This window comes from Papaver somniferum, chromosome 3 (genome assembly GCF_003573695.1).
Source record: "Papaver somniferum cultivar HN1 chromosome 3, ASM357369v1, whole genome shotgun sequence".
Lineage (NCBI taxonomy): Eukaryota > Viridiplantae > Streptophyta > Magnoliopsida > Ranunculales > Papaveraceae > Papaver > Papaver somniferum.
Genome location: NC_039360.1, coordinates 73,027,352 through 73,046,886, shown reverse-complemented (window position 1 = coordinate 73,046,886; position 19,535 = coordinate 73,027,352). Strand labels below are relative to the sequence as shown.

The 19,535-nt window shown below is 36.8% G+C and overlaps 1 protein-coding gene across 1 annotated transcript; it reads left to right on the top strand.

The window, feature by feature from the left end:
- Positions 1–1,496: 1,496 nt before the first annotated feature.
- Positions 1,497–19,288, top strand: LOC113356484 (sister chromatid cohesion protein PDS5 homolog A-like). Its single transcript, XM_026599637.1, has 32 exons — positions 1,497–1,787; positions 3,072–3,269; positions 3,369–3,550; positions 4,579–4,708; positions 5,049–5,270; positions 5,405–5,615; positions 5,711–5,862; positions 5,939–6,099; positions 6,183–6,332; positions 6,405–6,453; positions 7,125–7,316; positions 8,402–8,584; positions 9,408–9,550; positions 10,214–10,340; positions 10,589–10,762; positions 10,919–10,981; positions 12,014–12,147; positions 13,361–13,478; positions 14,448–14,582; positions 14,694–14,890; positions 15,002–15,149; positions 15,235–15,372; positions 15,468–15,554; positions 15,654–16,130; positions 16,217–16,293; positions 16,370–16,421; positions 17,096–17,182; positions 17,263–17,291; positions 17,778–17,819; positions 17,898–17,980; positions 18,831–18,907; positions 19,004–19,288. Exons 1-32 carry the CDS (start codon positions 1,653–1,655, stop codon positions 19,034–19,036), a joined length of 4,386 nt encoding a protein of 1,461 aa, XP_026455422.1. The 5' UTR covers positions 1,497–1,652; the 3' UTR covers positions 19,037–19,288.
- Positions 19,289–19,535: the final 247 nt, after the last annotated feature.

The window sequence follows — 19,535 nt, the reverse complement described above, 5'->3', positions numbered from 1 at the left end:
CTTAGCTTCGTCATCATATAATCATTTTCCTTCTCGTTCCCGTCTCCCTGTCCATCAACCAGCTCCACCATTATGGCCATTATCGTTCTTAGCAATCATCACCAGCAATATCGATCACAAAAATCTTCCGACATCACCATCACTGCCATTAATGGCAGCAGTCCCTTCGTACACAATCGATCAGGCCTTTTTACGAACACTTCTAGTGCAGTTCTGGTGATGAAGCTTCTGGAGACTTCTCAGGCCATTCCAACTCCTTTCAAACCCTTCAAACACAATCGCAGCTTCACGAGATACCCATTTCTCCAATTTCTTGACCTAATTATTTATCAGCTCAACCATCTCTCAATTGAAGCCACTGAAACACAACACCAATCAACCAGTAACCTTGTTCTTCTCTGTATGAATTAAGGACCTTGACCCTTGCTGAACAACCATAAGATTCATGGCTTTACTGACGGCAGACTTGCTTCTTGAACTGACCACAATCGCACGGCAGCAGTAGCTCTTCTTCTTAGCTTAGATTTGGTTGCTCAAGAGAACCCAACCTAATTCCCTTTCTCTGCTAACACACGTGCCAACAACGCAAGGACTTCAAACATACCCTTTGTTAATGGATTGAGTTGTTTTCTCAATGAGCTAGCTGGGCTTGGTTACTTCTAACGCCCACGTGACTGCTGGTAGTGGTTTCCCATGTAAATTGGACGATTTTTTGTTCTTTTCGGGAATAAGCTCCAAAATTCCCATAAAATATAAAAGAAAGATAATAATACAATTTTGCAAGAAAACTAGCTAAGAAAGCATAATCAATCGATACTTAGAGATGTGTTTTTAAACACCTATCAAAGCCCCGGGACCTCGTCCATATTTGAACACCAAATTGTATTAAACCGCTGTAGACACTAGCCTACTATAAGACTTCAAACTGGAATTTAGTTGAGACCGAATCTTCCCTCCAAGCGATTCAGTTACAGTCGTGTTCCTTATGTCTCGTGAACCTCGCAAGGCTCTACGCAATTGATTCCCTTAGCTGACGTCCTTTACATCCTAAGAGTTACTTCAACCTAAGTGAAGACTTTTGATACCAATCTTCCTCTAATATATAAGCCTATTTGATTTCCCTTTACTAATTATTAAACTAATATTGACAACAAGCCAGAGTTAATGAAACTTGTGGATTCAACCGAACACTGCTCTAAAACAATGGTTAACAATCCGTTTGACTTTTAACGACTCATTTTCAAAATAGTAGATGATGGTGTTATACTATCAGAATACACTCGTTTTTGATGGGAATGTAGAGCTCCGTAATACAAACATATTCCGAAACAAATCCGTAACCATTGGGTTTTTATTCACAACTACCAATGCATGAGAGATACTGTGAAAATAAAAAAGTGACATAGTATGAGCCAAAAATAAAGACGGGTTCAGCCGAGTACTAGAAAAACTTCAGGTACGTGCGGACACATAAAAGGGCGCGGGAGCAATACCACTTAAGTCGTCCGCCTCCTTAGACTCATCAGTGCTTCCCTCTTTTTCCCATCACCATTTCTCTTTTTCTCTCCGTACCCCCAATACCAGAGAGAGGAGTATTTATTTATTATTTTTTCATCTATGATCATTCTTTCTTGTAACCCTAATTAACGTACATGGCATCATCATCATCAGCAAAAACAACAAAAACACTTACAGAAACACAAGGGATTGAAATTATTTCTAATGTTGGTAAACAACTCTCACAAAAATCTCGTCTCAACAAAGATTCTATTGTCAAATTACTCAAAGTAAGACTTATTTACTCTTATTCTTTGTTAATCTTTAGCTATACAAGATTCTTTTTCTCAGATTTTCTCTATAATCTTTGATGCAGTTTACTTTTTCAGTATTTTTCATGGGTTTTTAGGGTTTTTAGAGTTGAGTATTTGGTGCTTTGTAGACTTGATATGAACTGATTTTGGACTCTCTCTCGTTAAACCCTGATTTAGGAAGAATGAGTTATAAACCCTTTCCGGAGGTGCCTTAATGTAGTCTTAGCTTTGTTTTGTGGACTTTGATGTTCATTTTTACTTCCCAGTATAGGGAAATACTGTCAAGCCAATGTTTAAGACCATAGTGCATGGATATTAATATCTAGAAGTGGAAGAATCAATTAAAGGTCTCAATGTGGACAGTGAACAACATGGGATCTATGGTTGGACATGAAAATAGTTGAACATGTTTGGGTTCTGTTTACATTTTGGCTTTTCATTACATTCACTTATATATCCTTAATTTTTGCAGAAAATGTCACTTTTGATTTGGTTTAAATTTTATATGAGTTCTAATGCTTGAATTTCTTCTTATAATTGCAAATTTCGGTTTTCTCTGGTTTTCTCTGTTCGAATTTAGTTTGGTAATCAGTGTAAACATTTGCTTATTGTTTAATATTTCTTTGACAAGTATTGAGATATTCTGCTGACTAAATGTTTTTCTCTGAAGTTGATATAAGTTGCTCCAGTGGTTTGTAATTATCCTTAAGTAGGGCTCAACAAAAGTAGACGCATCTTCTAGTTGGTGGCCAATCCTATGTTGTATGCCAGTGATTATTGAGAATGGTTAGGGATCTCGGCCATCTTCAATCGTCTTAATTGTCTTCTAAAAATGTATATAACTACCATACTTAGCCACACTTGCACATAAGTTCTTCCTGGATCTTAATACGTTAACTGAAATAGTTCCATAGAATGATTATGCATTTCTTTGTAGAATTGTAAATATGTTATTGTTACAGATGGCTGTGGCACGAACAAATATAAACATACGTATATGCATGTCTTTTCATATAGATCTTGTTTTGTGATGTACATCAGTGTGGATAAGACAGTTTAGGATGGATCCTATGTCCATGACAGTGCCGCGCTGCGTCTAGTTCTTATATTCTTGGTTCTAAGGGACTGGGATTGGTATCATTAATCTTTTTGTCTGCTAGCATTTCATATTATTCAGTCATGAAATGTTTTTTGTTTTGTTAGGTTTGCGTGGATCATGAGGTCTAGTTTTATTCTAATATCTTATGTTCTACTTTGCAGGAAGCCGAGAAAGCTTTTCGCACATTAAATCAGTCTGAATCACTGCAGTCTGCAATAGAACCCTTAAGTGCTTCTCTTGTTCGTCATAACCTACTTCATCATACAGATAAAGATGTTAAGGTTTTGGTGGCCGGCTGCTTCTGTCAAATCATGCGGGTCCTGGCACCAGCTCCACCTTACAGCGATGAAGTATTAACGGTAACATGCTTATATCTTTATAGAATCATGTGGCTATAACTTTTGTCTTGTTTTTTCACATATCTCCATATCCCTCAAACTTTCTGCTTCTGGTCGCAGGACATATTTAATCTTATAGTCAGTATGTTCTCGGAGCTAGCTGATACAACAAGCCCCTATTTCTCAAAAAGAGTCGAAATATTGGAGACCGTAGCAAGGCTTAAATGTTGTCTTCTCATGCTTGACATTGGCTGCAGCAACCTAGTCGTGGAGATGTTCACTGTCTTTTTTGCTGCTGTGAGGTATCACCGTCCACTAATGCTTTCAGGATCAAAGATCTATACTGCAACTTTTCATTGTTGTTATTAATGTCTATTAGGCTTCCAGTGAATGAATCTCTGACACTGTTTACAAGGTTGAGCATCCTACTCTCATTATCTAGCCAGAATATACCTATGCTAGGATATAAATTAAGTCTAGAAGACTAGTTCTGATATTTATGTCCTGGCACTAGTTGTTAATTACATTCAGAAGTTCGTTACCTGATAGTGTTTTCGATCTTCCTCTGATATCATTGGTAATATGGATTTTCTCGTTCCACTATATGTGCTTCAAAGACAATTTTCTCACTTTCATGTTTTATTTATGACTAGGGTCATTTGTAGTATACATGGGATTCTATGTTAACAAACAGTCTAGAAGACATAGGCTTATCATTCTACTAGAATGAATTTCATTGGCCTGTGCTGCATATATAACCATGTAAAGACTTCCCCATTATCCAAGCAAAGAGCCTTTGCCCTAGTCGAAGCATTATCACCAGTATTCTGATTACCAGGACCCAAGCGAGGGTTTTACTATTCAAATTTGTTTCAACTATCCTCTTGTCAATTTCGAAACACTGAAGTTTAGAAAAAAATTCTCTTACCACATATTACCTTCAGATTTATGAAACACATGGAGTTATGCAATTGTGATTCACATTGTCATGCGTCTAGCCATCTGCTGACAGTCCAGCATTGTGGATTAAGTGGTTGTCAATGTTGAGGTGTCACTGTTGAGGTGTTTGGGGTCTTGTTGTCGAGTCTCCAGCGGTAATGTTGCCAAGTTTATGTCAATTCTTTGTTTGAACTCTAATATTTATATATTCTTATCATTCACTCTAGAAACTTGGCTTTAGAGGAAGTGGTAGCAAATGGCTCTTCCTTTACCAGTGTCTAAATCTGCTCCGATTTTGATATATTAGCTCTTAGTATTTAGTAAGTTAACAAGCTCTTATACTTTCAACTAACATCTACTTCAACAATTGTATTTTCCATGTTGTTTACAGAAAGCAGCATCAACAGAGCCTGAAGCAGTCTATGTTGTCTATAATGAGTCTTATCATAGAGGACCTAGACGAGAGGGTTCCTCAACCTCTGCTAGACGTGATTTTGCAGAATCTTCTGAAGGCCGAGGAGGTATCAATATCTTGGTGGATCTTAGTTTGTATTTTCTCTTTCATCTTTGATTCAAAAAATTTATGAGCTTTCTATACTCTTGTGGGATGTTAAACTGGAAACACGTTTTCGTCGCGCATGGTTTCTGGTGTAGATGTCCACTGTTATGGCGAATACTTCGGATTGTGAAAAGACTTTTTTAAAAAAAAATTTGCATCCATTTAAATTGAAATGTAGATTGTCAAATCTGATCAAGTTTATGAGCATCCTAACTCATATTATATATGGAATTAATTCTTTTTTAAGAAGTGTAATTCTTTCGTCCTTAAGCTTCTGTGTAATTTTAGTTCTCCATTTGCAGGACGCTTCCCGTGCTTCTTATGAGCTTGCTGTTGATATTGTGAGGCAATGCACTGTAAAGCTCGAGCCCCTCATCAATGGATTTTTGTCATCTTGCTTCTCGGGGAGCGATGAAGAAGGGAGTGACCTCAGAGATTTTTACCATGAAATTATATTTGAAGTTTACAAGTGCGACAAACAGTTGGTCCTTGCTGTCATTCCACGCTTGACAGAAGAATTACTGGTATCCTTGTCATATTCCATTTCATTTGACACTAGATATCGTGGATTTTTCTTGCTTCTTGCATCAGCCATATTCTTAGACCGTAAATGTTTTGGTGTTACCAGTTGGTGATTGATGACTAATTTCATTGCTAGGCTGAACAAGTGGATGTCCGGATTAAAGCTGTCAAATTACTCGGAAAGCTTTTTGTTGCATCCAAAGGAGATATTGCATGCGATTACACACAACTCTTCTCGGAGTTCTTCAGAAGATTCTCCGACAAGTCTGTGGAAGTTAGGGTTACTGCCTTGCAATGTGCTACAGCTTGCTACCTGTCCAACCCGGCCAAGTCAGTGAATGTTCTAGGTATGCTATTTAGCAGTTCATTTAGTATAGATTTGTGAAATGCTATCTTGTCAGTTTAACCTTTCATCTCTGTAGTTGACATGTGTCTTTTGCAGATATTGTTAAAGGAAGACTCTTGGATTTTGATGATAAAGTGAGAACACAAGCCGTGATCACGCTTTGTGATTTGTTCAAGTCCAATCTGGAATGTATACCTCAATCATCTGAACTGATATTGAAGGTTACTGATCGTCTTCGAGACAAGAAGGTGAGGTTTTGTGGAAAGAGAATTTTATTAACTTATGATATGATGCTGATATTACTGTGTTCTGTCTTCTTGTTAGGTGTCTGTTAGGAAAAATGCCATGCGGAAGTTGCTGGACCTTTATCGGAATTACTGTATTAAGTGTTCTGAGCGTATCAATGAAGAACTGGCTGACCACTTTGAGCAGATTCCAGGTAGAATATTGATGCTCTGCTATGATAAAGATTGCAAGGAGTTCAGGTATAGTTATTAACACCTTAATTTTGTAGCTCCTGTTGAAAGCCGTTCTATTAGTGCTTGATAATATTTATGGATTTTTTCAGGCCCCATATTATGGAACTTGTGCTTGCTGATGATCTTTTCCCACCCACTCTTTCTGTTGAAGAGAAAATGAAGCATTGGATTCATATGTTCTCACTTTTCACAGGCGCTCATACAAAGGCATTAAATACCATTTTGTCTCAGAAATGGAGGTAATGGCTCTGTACTGCTTCCGTGGTTGTGGAATCCCTTTTTCGCTATGATAATTTGTGTTTCTTTTTCAGGCTTCAGACCGAGATGCAATCATTTTTGGCTTTTCGGAAAAAAGAAAAGGTATGATCTTGGAGTAACAAACTGGAAGTGCATGGTTGCACAAATACATTTATATAGTTCATGCACTCCTTCCTAGGCTTCTTTATTAACTACCAGAAATCAGAAACTATTCACCCCTTGGCAATAATTTGTAAATCCAAGTCATTTATACATATTTGCCGTTCATTTACCTCAACCTATATCTTTCATTAAACTTTTGTTCTAGTTTCACCCTGTTAGAGCCTATATGGTCCACATTCTCAAGCGTCAACCATGTGTGCTTAATTTTAGTACCACTGGATCTACTTTGATCTATATATGTGATTTTGTCAGCCGAGTCATCCGCTTGAACACATTCCTTCTTTCTTTTTTACATTTTACCCCATTTATAACATTACACTGAAGCTCGTTTCCGACATACAACATATTTTTAGTTGTAGGGCTCACATCCTCTATCCATACGGATAGTTGGCCTTGGAATTTTAGCACACTCACATTGGTGTCCCTAATCTGCTTAGTTTAAGCTGATGTACCTTTACGAACAACGCCACATGTTTATTATTTGTTTATTGCCCCCCCTGTTTTTGTCATTGCCATATTGATACTTCGTTTGCATGCAGGCTATGACAGTCATTGTTTTTAGTAATGTTTATCTACAACTTGTTTAGTTGATTTATGTGGAGTTACTGCAGGAGACCAGTATAGAAAATTTGCAGCAAAGAACCAAAAGCTCATTCGTGAAGATGTCAGCATCATTTGCTGATCCTTTGAAAGCTGAAGAGTGTTTTCAAAAGTTGAACCAAATGAAAGACAACAGCATCTTTAAGGATTTGGCTCAGCTGTTGGATGGGAAGACAAATTCTCTAACATCGTGCAACATTAGAGTAAGTTATCTTTTTATGATTATCTGCATTAGTAACCTAAAGAATTCAACAGTTTTATTTCTGTCCTGAATGATGAATTATAGATTTTAACTTTACTCTTTACGTCCCTGAAAGATTCACACTCTCATTATTTGCATAAATCTTAAGGAAATTAAATCCTTATATATAACGGTATGTACTTTTTTCTGATTATACCTATATATATAACGATATATGAGAATCTAGAAATGACATATGTCTCAAACTAAGGCACGGGTATTTGTAAACTTTATATTGTTAGAAAGCATATTAAAAGATCTATGCAACGACGAACATGACTATTAAATTATATATATTTCTTAGAGATCAATTTAACATCACTAATTATTTAAATGGGTAATTTTAGAAATGTGGCCTTATTATTGTTAACTATCAATTTATTTCGGAAAAATAACTACGGGAAAAGTATCACTCTTTTGGGGACTGATGGAGTACTATTTTAAAGTGAAATTCTATGTTTGAGTCACTATTATATGCTAATATAATACACACTAGTGTTGGCTCCTAAAGAAGAGGAAGAAAGAACAGCAGCAAGACATGGTCGATTATAGGATTGGCAATCTCAGTAGTTCTGGTTTATGAGATACTAGGAGCCCATGCTTGCTTTATCAAATATTCGGCTACATGAAAGTTTCCATAGTGCAATTTCATATTCTTAGGGTGTACAAAATTCAGATATATTCCAACATGAGTACTTCACCTATTCTGGTTGTAACTCAGTACTAGGTGCAGCATCCCCTGCCATCATGACAGAAACTTTTGGTTAATGGCTTGGAGAAAGAGTTGTTCTGGTGCCTAAATTAGGAATGTCTGATGCTCTGGTAACCAACTTGCAATCCTTTGAAAGTGAATTTAGCGTCAGCAGAAATTCATGCAAATGCCCGAAAATAACAGCTTCTCTAGCCTATCAAATGGCCTTTGTTTTTGAACCAATCCCTATTCTTTCATGATAGTCACGCTGCTAGGCATAAAGTATAGTTTGCGTTTTGCACATTTGCCGGAAATTCAATTATTTTATTCTGTTTAACACTTACTTTGTTCTTCAGGACACTTTCCTTAAAAGAGTTGGCAACAAGCATCCACTCTATGAGTTTTTACGAATACTCTCTGCGAAATGCTCGCATAATTTATTTGGTTCAGAACACATATTCTGCATACTATCAGATCTTTCCGAGAAACATGTGGATAGGAAGAAAAAAATTGTTACGTCTTCCATCAATCTTCTAATGGTAAGAACCCTTGCTTGGAATGATGATCTGGATAATAATTATATAATTCTTAGTTGGGCCTGTAGCCCGTTGATGTCTTTCATTTGCAGTGTGCTAATGCAGTAATTGATTTTCATTATCTAGCATGAATGACCATTCTATATATAAGTAACTATTGTGAACTTCATGCTAGTATTAGTAATCTCTTTGACTAAGAAGTGTTTCATGATGTATATGGCTATATGCACTAAGTGTAACCCGGGCCATTTGGTATGACTTGTATTTAAACCTCATTTGTCCACTAGACTGGCGATAGTTATTATTGGAATTTGCATCAGGTGATTGCTGTCCTGAACTGTTGTTTTGTGTTTAAACCATTTGGTGTAACTTCAGCAAGCAAGCACTAGAGCATAGACATGTGAAGGATTCAAGGAGTATATAAAAAAATTATTCACCATATCTTTCTTGAACTGTTAATTTCTGAAGTCTTAAGTCATATACATTTATCCAGTAGCTTATTTCAAAATTGTTGTTTGAGTTTGGAAAAGTTTCTTCACACCTACAAGCCATTACTTGTGTGGTTACCTCTTAAAATTCATGAACACATACTTTGGCTTAGATATTAGGTGTAATCTTGTGAGGTTATCAGAGGTGCTACCGTAAAAACCATTTAGTTTGTGATTTTTATTTCTCCTATACGTTAAGACTGATCATTTAAAACTATGAATTTTTATGATGCTCTAAGAAATTCATTTAGTTCGTCACAAACTTCTGCCGTAGCCAAGTAACACATTATTCAAATAGTAAAGTCGTTACTTACTCTACTTCCATTTACTTGAACTAGACCATTACAAATGTTTTTCCCTCGCTGCTACAAGGATCTGAAGAGCTGTTGAGGAAGCTTTTGTTGGAGGAAGATAATCCTTTTTGTGATAAACTGCTTCAGATCTTGTCAAAAGCAGGTTCTCACATCTGTATGCAACTCAGGTACTTGTTTCCTTATTTTGTGGAATGTTCACTAACCGCGAAAAATCTATGAAGTACGAAATAAATAAGGAAACAAATACCTGACTCTGAATGTTTATAGCAAATATCTGTAGATCCTATGTGTACTTATCTAGGGTTTGAACACTTTTTCTGACCTAGAAAACAGTGCAAAGGTTTTCTGCAATTTGTGTCATTAAACTGTAATTGTCCATCTGCGTTTGCTGGTTGGCCAAGGGAAGCAGTCAATTATCCGTCTTCATGAACCAGAGCTTCCTATGTCCAGATTCTTATTATATGCTTTTTATGATGGTAGTGGTATTGCATGTTGTACACGGTACAGTGTAGTATGGGACTATCAGATTAGTAGCGTCTTGACTTCTCAATATATACGTTTTTAAATATTCATCTTTCTTCCTACTTGGTATCGGAAGGTCATTACACACATGACGAACATTTGGCAAAATATTTATCTCTAGGAAATGGCATTGTTTGTAAACTGACAATTCAACTAATATGGATGTGAGGCTCACTTAGCAGTAATATTTGTTCACGGCTGAACTTCCTGGCTTTTATGAGAAATTCTTTTGATCTTTTTCTGTTTAGAATTTGGCTTTTATGACTTGTTTACAAATGATCCAACTTGCCATGTTTTCTTCCTTTTAGCGACATCCACACTTTATTGGAGAGGCTATGCTTGGAAGGAACTCGTGTGCAGTCAAAATATGCTATTTTGTCAATTGTTGCACTGGGTGGGGCGTCTGTTCAGATGGTATTCTCAGATTTATACGAGGTATGCTGATCCAGCTTTTTACTTTACCACGGTTGGTTGTTGAACCATTTGGATATTATTTTCGTATAAGCTTTGTGTAATATTGCTTTGTAATGGGAACCTCTCATATATTTTTTTTCTGAGTGTGCGTATAGGCCACTTTCGGTTATATTTGTTGATTTGCTGGATCCTCGAGTGACTTAGTCTGTGAAATGCATTTCCTGGCTGGATGAACATTATGCTTATGTTATCCTTTTGCATATTCCCAGAAACTTGTTGATTCTCTTAAACTCGTTGATTCCCCTCAAGTTAGAGAGAATGGCCCAAGACTCCCAACAGTTTTACTATCTCTGGGCTTTATCGCACAATATTCTGTACCAACATTTGAATCTCGAGAGGAGGAGATCACTGCCATCATTCACAGTATATTTGGCAAAGCTGATGTGAGTTCTTGTTAATTGAATTTTACTTGCCGTAGTGTTTCTGGTTTAATTTGTAGTTTGTGACAAGTCGTCTACTATGATATGCATATTATTTTGACTAGTTCAAGGTTGTGTTCTAAAGGAAAAAAGGAAACTTGTGTACTTTTGTTGGCGCAGCCAGGAGATCCTATTGTTCCATCTGATGAGGAATTTCCCTGCAGCAGTTCTTGCAAACTGAAGGTGAGGGTTGACGATATAATTAATTGAAAATTTTGACTACTCTATACAATCGGGTTTGTGTTCGCAGTCTGTTTTGTTGGGATAGCGGTTTCTGTATGATGGATTAACTTCGGGACCCCCCACCACATGGTGGAAATACCCATGGAAAAGAAAGATGGCGTGAGTCCCATACTGTGACTCTTTTAGTGGATTTCCAGCATTTTCTGGATAAAATCCAGTCGGCAGGACTTTCCCTTTGAGTAAAAACTTGAAGATATAGAATAATGAAGTTGCGTTTGTTATTTCATATAGAACTAGAAGTTGAATAAGATTATAAATGTCAAGCAGATGAAGAAAAAGTGTCCTCCTTTCCTCTTAGCAGTATTTAAATTTAACATTTAGGGAAAAAGTGTTCTCACGTTCAAAATGTAGGGTCAGTATCAATATATGTGTATGTCATCATATATGGGTTGTAGATAGGTGCTATTACTCACAAAAGTTGAACTCCATGGAATGAAACTGATGGTTAAAAGTTAGCTGAAGTGCGTTACTTAAATTGGGAACTGTTTATATCTTTAAACATTGTGATTGCGTGTTAGTTTTAGCATGGTAAGGGTGGTGACAATGGGTGATGATTATCCATGATGCCGTGGGTTCCATGTTTTGGTGAAGGTGACCTCGTGGTTAAGTGATGTTGTGGTGGTGTTGTATTAATTGTCATGTGGTGCTAAAACTGGTGGCAATGATGTGTTGGTGGAGGTGACACGGCTAATTGACAATGAAGGTAGAAGACTGGGATTGATGGCGGTAGTAGTAGATGGGGCTGCAAAGGTTGTCGGATGTTGGAATGCAATGGAATGTTAGGATGTTTAATGCTGTAGAGCATATCTTTTTTTAATAATTTGAGTCAGACATTTACTTGCGCTTTTGTTGCTGGCAGCATGTGGCTAGTCATTGATTGTGTCCCATGTTTAACCCTTACTCGCTTAGATCCAATTTAGAGTGTGAATAATGGTGTGCTTTCTTTGTGCTGACTCGCTGTTGGTCATGCAGATTTATGGGCTGAAAACACTAGTGAAGAGCTTTCTACCCCGTCAAGGAACTCATATCAGACGTCATGTGAATAAGTTGCTGGATATTTTGCTGAAGATGCTGCCTGAGGGTAAAACTTCGGCTGATTTTTCAAGGTAATAATCTATAACCAAATTGCTTGATTACTTTTTGTACTAGTAATTTTATCCATGACGAATATTGGAGTTTTGATGATTTCAACTACACTTGCAGTTGTTTGTGAAGTTTAGGTATTTTTTTTTTCAATATGTACTATTGGTCTTCTTTTTGTTCTGCAATCCATAGTACTTGATAAGGCTTTTAGCTTAAAGATGAACATTTTCTGAACTATGTAATTTCTGCTTTAGCACACGAGACCAACTGTTGTTGCATAAACCTAAAAAAAACGATAAAATAGAGAGCTGGAGATCTATCAAACTTTGGTCAGGCAACATAACCTGAAAGATAGGTTAGTTTAATGGTCGGCGGTAACAAGTAAAAAAAAATGCGGAAGGATGTAAAGTAAAAAGCTGAATGTCTATTCTTATCTATTAGTTTTAGGTGGGTTCAGTACGCAACACCGTGTTTCTTTCTGGCTTGTAGAGTTTGTTTTCTTGGATGTATTTTTTTTTCCTCCTGATGGAAGTGAAAGAAAGGGTACTCCAGATTGAGACCCTTCTGCAACATGCTAAACTTACATGGGATATATTGATAGAAGCCGCTTAGGAGAAAAATCAGTTAGGTAAAGAGGGCAAGAAGATGAGTAGAGAAGTTATGGATTATCTGCTGTGCCTTTATCGTCATCATCTTACCCGAGGTCTGTTTGAAATCTGAGGTCATCACCAACTTACATTGACAAATAAAAACTTACAGTTTGTCATAAATTCCAATAGACTCAAATAGACAACTACGAAAAATTAAATTATCATCATCATCTTATCCGTAGGACTGTTTGAGAACATGAAATCTACATCAAAAATGCTACACTCCAGAAAAGAACAGAAGATACAGAAAAGCAGCTAAGTGCAGCCATAAGAAACTTCTGTTGACTGGCTTTATGCTTCACTTATCAGTCAAACTCTTGTTGTCTCAAATAGATTGTTTCTTTTCTTTTTGTGGAATTTAGTATTTTGGGTCTAATTTACAAAAACATGAAAATGTGCTTTTTAAAATTATTGATTTTGCTTATGTGGTTATTGGATCGAAATTATAGTCTCAAGGACTTGGGACTGAGATGATTGTCTTTTGGGGTAAATAGACGGACTAGACAAGTACATAATTATTTTATAGATGAGCATGAAAACCTATTTCTGCTGTTCTCTGACATGCAGTATGTGAAATTTTATGCAGTGTAAGTGACAAAGCTCACATCAGATTAGCTGCTGCGAAGGCCGTTCTCCGCCTTGCTCGCAGATGGGATTTGCATATTTCACCGCAAATCTTTAGCATGACAATTCTCAAGGCTAGGGTATGGAAACTGTAGCTATATATTATGTGTAGATATAATCGAACATTAATAAACTGAAAAATAAAATAAGTGTAGGATGACTTCAAAAAATCAGCTGAAATATGTCTGTCTAAACCTAAAGAGCTGAAATCGTTTAGTATGTAAATGATATGAATGAAGTATTTCGAGCGTATAAATGTATGTGAACATGCGCTCTGATACTCTTGACATGGTTCTTTGTATCTTCTCAGCCTCTTCATTTATCCAGTGCTTGCTTCTTCTTTTTTTTTCTAAAAAAAAAATAGGTGTTTCTAAGAAACAACTTTAATTAAGTGGCCCATTTTTCGTCTTGGACCAATTCAAAAGCTGATTTTTCTCGTGAATGATCTAAATAATAAACCAGGAAAGTTTTCACAAATTCTAAAACCTGGATCTTCATCATGTGCTGATTGGAATGAAAATGATAGCCATCCAACTATTGTATGATGGGTTCTAAATATTAGAGTTTCCTGTTTCTTTTGTTAGAATTTTCTGTTAAGTCTAGATTATTCAAGGGGATGATCAACTATTGATTTGGTACCATCTAGGCCGTTTTTCTTTTCGCTATTTTCCAGAAATTGCATTCTTGCACCGTTCTCCAAATAACCCTATGCTGTTCTTTCTGTTGTTTTGACCATAGTTTAGTTATGGCTGATTCAGGAAACAAACATTTTGGGATCCTTGTGTTGTGTGGATTATGTGTAACACTTTCTGCAGCTACAAACCTTGAAAAGTTGAAGGTTATTGTCATACATGCATAGTGACAAATCAATTGTTAACTGAAGTGGCATTTACTGCAACCAAAATTCCTCTTGTGATGCACTTCAAATAAATATTCTCACATCTGTTTTGGGCCCATCTTTTAATATGCGGAATACTTTTCATAAGCTTCCCAGACCTCATGTAGTACTGTAGTTTTCACCATATTTAATTTTGCTCGTGTTACTACAGGACCCTTCATCTCCTGTCCGCAGATCGTTTCTTGATAAAGTACACAAACTGTTGAAGGAACGAGCTGTCCCAATCAGATATGCTTGTGCTTTTGCTTTAGGTGCCTCAGATTGCTCCAAAGATGTGCAAGCTGATGTATATTAATCTCCTTGTTCAACGCCTTCATTGTGATTTTTTTTTTTAAAATTTCATTTTTTTATAATGTATGTCATCTCCTATTATTTGATTTAATTCATTCTATTCTAGGCCTTGAAATATCTGGAAGAATTCATTAAAGATTACGGTAAAGATGCTAGGGTCCACCAAGGAAATGAGGATTTAGGAGGAAGCCTAACAGGTTACCCAGAATACATATTGGTGTTCTTGATCCCTGTCCTTGCTCATGATCTAGGTTTTTCTTCAGAAAATTGTCAAGATGAAGAAACATATGCTCAGTTCTGCAGGTATTATAGTATGTTGGTTTTTTAATGAATGTGGTTCTGAATACCACACCGTGACTAAATGTTGACTACCGGTCTCGTACTTGATGCATTCTGTTTTTGTTTCTATTGCAGTCCACTGGTGGTTACTATGCGAGCATTGGTAAATGCCACTTTTGTTGATAGTAGTAAGAATGTTGTGTACAACAATTTGTCATATTTGCCAAGTATTTTTCTTGCTATTAAGAAGGCTGGAGATGCTGTTGATGCTCGTACGACTCATGTATGTAACTGGATCCTTTACAAAATGGAATCTTCTTTCTGAACACATTAGTTTACATTAACTAATTTTGAATTTTCAACTGCAGAAGCTGCACATACTAGCAGAAATCGGTATTCTCATTTTGAAAGAGCTGAGTGCTGATTGCACGCTTTTGTCTCATACTCTTAGTCAGATCAAACTACCATCGTCCTTCTATAGTAGACTTGATCCGAAACATGATGAGGCAAGTTCTTGCTCAGAGTTTTCCGTTAGTTATAGGTGAAGTATTATGGCTTGCAGTTACCCTGAGTACACGTTTTTGTTTCTTTGCGTGTGCAGGATAATCTAAATCTTTTGACTGGGTTTCCGTTGGATAAAAGATTCATTAAACGAATTCTTCATGCATCTGAACCCGAAATTGTTCAGGTGCTTTGTTACTAATTTTAATCACTTAGTATGATTTTTCTTTTGCTTACCCATGAATATTGGGCATGACCTAACAGTATCTGTATCTTTGGACGTCAGCCACCTAGCCCTCCAGTGAAATGTGGCAGAAAACTTCAAAATGATACTATTCAGGTAGTTGGTGTAAAGCACAGTACGAACTTGCCAACAAGCAACCACATGGAATTTCAGAAAAGCAGGTCAAAAAAAGAAGACACCAAAAAATCATCTGAGGAGCAAGTAGAACCTCATGTGAGGCAGCAAGTAAGTGGTACAGATAAAGATAAAGTGGTAGCATCTCGCGCGGCTTCTAGATCATTCGGAGCTCACCTTGTAGTTTCTGATGCTGATAACCACATGAAAAGAGTATCTGAATCTGCTGATCAAAACCTGGGACTATATGAACTTTCGTCATCTTGTGGATCTGTCATCACAAGGCCTCCAATGTCTGAGTCACAAGTTTCAGACCCAGATATGCAATTAGCGGATTGCACTCCTACAGAAGACCTTGGTAGGCAAAAGACAAAGACTGATAGTGTTGTTAATCGCAGATCCAAGGTTTGCACTTACTGTGTTCTTTCAACATGAAATGAAATGCTTACCATGCAAATTTTTTTAATGGATGGGCTGGTTATAATTAACAGAATGCGCAAAAAGCTGGTAATACAAATGAGATGTTGATTGGGAAGCAGGTCAAAGTGTGGTCCTCAGTTGATAATCGGTGAGCAATAATAAAGTAATACAGAATATGGCCAAACTTGTTTTTATTTTTGATGTTATCTTTGTGTCTGTCTCAGTTTCTGTTCAGGTACTGTCGATGAATTCAATTCTCAAGACAGTTCTCACAAGGTAAGTACCAAAGTATCCACCATATTAGTACATTTATCATCTTCGTTATTTAACACAGAATTGCACAAAATAGGTGAAGTAAAGACACCTTCTTCCTAAAGCAAAGACCTTGTCTGTTCATTGGTTTACCACCTGGTCATTATAATTCCAGGGGAAGATGTAGTGTGAACCCAGCCCCCTCTCTGGCCTTTTCTTGCTTTTTAACCCCATCCTTTGGAGAGCGTGATTCCGTTCCATCATCCAATCATTACCTAAGCCTTGTATCAGCTTTAATGCTCGTAAGACTTTTGTTCTCCTGGCTTTAAGTTTTTGTGGTTTCCCGAACGTGCTAAGGGAGTTTTCCATTTGTACTTCAATTTATTGTGGGAAGGCATGTCTCTTCCGACTTTTATCGAGGTGACATGATTGTTCCTTCACCCAACTTTTTTGGCTATCATCGACGGCATTTTGCTGAGATTGATTGGAAAACCATATCAGCTTCTTATCTAACATTACTGCTAGTTCAGTGATTCTAGTGCTTCTAGTCTATTTGGTTATTTTCTTTTGTCCTGCGTGTTTTGTTCCTTCGTTTAGGAAACCCAAGTAGCATCTTGATTATCTGTAGAAATTTTATGCCTATCTGTAAATGGCCTTATTTCTGTGCCTGATTCATCTTTTCGCTGCTGCTATTGAAGATTACCTCTGATTCTGGGGATGTTGAAGTGTTAAACTTGGCAAGTGAGAATTGGGAGTTCATAGACAGTCCCTCCTCACCGAAGGAGGTAAGATGCTAACAGTGCAATCTGATCTTTCAAATATATATCTTTCCAATCTGTGCTTACAGCTAATTTTGTTGGCACAGGAGGGAAACAAGGTGGACTTGAAGCTCCGGTGAGTGCTTAAGGACTCTGTCTTTTTTGAACTTCATTTTACAGTGGTGGATGTCATCCATGATCCATCCCTTATGAAAATTTGATGCATATGATTAGGGCCGTTAGGCCGATGTTTATAAGTTTGGCCCATGGTTGCATAGGAAAACATGAATATTTGCATATTCAAATGTAAGATGCTGGATTATGATATCTGGAACTGAAAAGTGAGAACCATGAACTAGTGACTTCCTAAGTACACATAATTTATGTTTATGAATCTACATGGCCTTTTTCATTCTGAATGTCCATATTCAAAGGATATTTTACCTTTCTGTTTGCAATAATTGGCATTCAAACAGACAAAGAAGTAAATAAACATGGCTTTATAATTTTTGCAAGTCACTGAAAGTAAATAAACATTATTTTTCATTTTACTAGACTAGGTGCTTTTTGTGATCCCATGCTTTGAGTTTTTTGAATTTTAAACTTGGTTTTAATGTTGCAGGAAATGTCAAGATCTATGTCAACAGAAAGAGTCTTCATATTGGTTAGAGATGACCTTTCTCTTGTTTTATTCAATCTGTTTTTATTCTTTTGGATTGTACTCATATAGGAAGTGATGCAGTGATGCTGGTGTTAATGCTGGAGATAAACCTGTAAAGCGACAAAAGAATACATCAAATAAGAGGAAGGGTTCTGTTATTACTGGTAAGGCTCCCTTTGCTGCGGCACCATCCGCGTTCTGTTGTTCTACTTTCAAGTACCCTGGATGTTCGTCTATTAGCCTTATCATTCAAATCCATGGGAGTCAACTATGTGTTGTCCTTGACCTTGTGATGCATTGTGGATTATCACATATCTAAATTTGGTTGATTATTTATCCTCCATTTATTACAATCCGCTTCGCTTCACATAGTCAGTCACATGTCCATAAGCATAAAGTGAGATCAACCAATGGTTCTTCCACATTAGATAGGTTTGTTTTAAGATTGAGGATGCTCCTGATGACTTACATTGAAGCTGAACTTATCAGTTTATACTTTATTCTATTAGATGTGTTGAGCGTTACTGGATCGTGATACTTCCTTGCTTATGCTTGCCTGTGATAGTAAAGTTTTCATCTTCTATTGACTTTTAGTCTGGTGGCACTGCAAAATAATTCCTAATACACTGTCATTTAGTTTGGGTGCATATTTTGGTTTTATCCTTCAATGTTGTTACTTTCAGTTGGCGTATTAGAAAGAAAGTGGTGTACATTTGCGGTGATTATCTGTATCTTTTGTCAACATTTCAAAGTTTATAACATTATGTAATTTAACTTGGTCGTCTTTTTTATGGTAGTCATGTTGAGATGATGACAATGCACACATGCTATATCTTTTGTCGTTGGGACAAGTACACCCTTGTGGCTCATGTATAGTTTTATTTCAGAAAACTAGCACTGTTTTAATATCTAATCGACAATAAATGGAATTCTCTTTTTCTTAGTTTCCATGTCAAATTGAAGTACAAGTGCACCTTCAGTTTTATCTCATGGACGTCTTGGTAAACTTTTCAGGAGCAACCAAAGAGAAGGTGCAAGGACAGAAACCGGATTCTGGAGCATCTGAAGTCATTGATGTGGAGGAGGATGTTGTAAGTTTGTCCATCTCGCTAGTAGTATGGTTATACTTTTGTTATTGCATCATCCTTGTGTTTGTTGTGTTTCATATTTGTTTTCGTTATTCGTAGGTTGCTCGAAGAACTCGGAGTCGAAAAGCTTAAGCCTTGATTTGGTTCCAACTGGTGTTGCTCAAATAGTATCAATCTTTGTAAATAGTCTTCAAGATGTCACCTTTTGTTGGATAGTGCTGGCTGAATTAGTTGGTTTAACTGTATATATATACACACACCTGTAAACTGCATCTTTTCGCCTCATGTTGGTATCCGAGTTGTTAATATTTTGAACATGTTAAAAGTAATTCCTGTTGGGATTATAGCGGCAGATTCAGTAGCGAAAATGTCTATTTTCTTTCACCGCAAGTGAGTCTACCAGTTTATCTGTTTGGTTTTGGGGATTTATTTTTTGGTATACGAGTTGGTATACTCCGGACCCAAATTAGTTGAGCTAGTCATTTTCAAATTTTGTCCCATTAATAGTTGACTTCATATTATTTGAGAGAGAAACCATTTCTAAATTGTACTACTAGCTCATTTATTTTGGGACGGATGTAAGTAATTAACTGATTAGGATTCATTCTCTTATGATTGGTGATTTGGACAC

Coding starts and splice junctions, on each gene's coding strand:
- LOC113356484 (XM_026599637.1), top strand. CDS start 1,653: ATGGCATCATCATCATCAGCAAAAACAACAAAAACACTTACAGAAACA. Junction 17,820..17,897: donor CAGAAAGAGTCTTCATATTG/GTTAGAGATGAC, acceptor GAAGTGATGCAG/TGATGCTGGTGTTAATGCTG. Junction 18,908..19,003: donor TTGATGTGGAGGAGGATGTT/GTAAGTTTGTCC, acceptor CGTTATTCGTAG/GTTGCTCGAAGAACTCGGAG.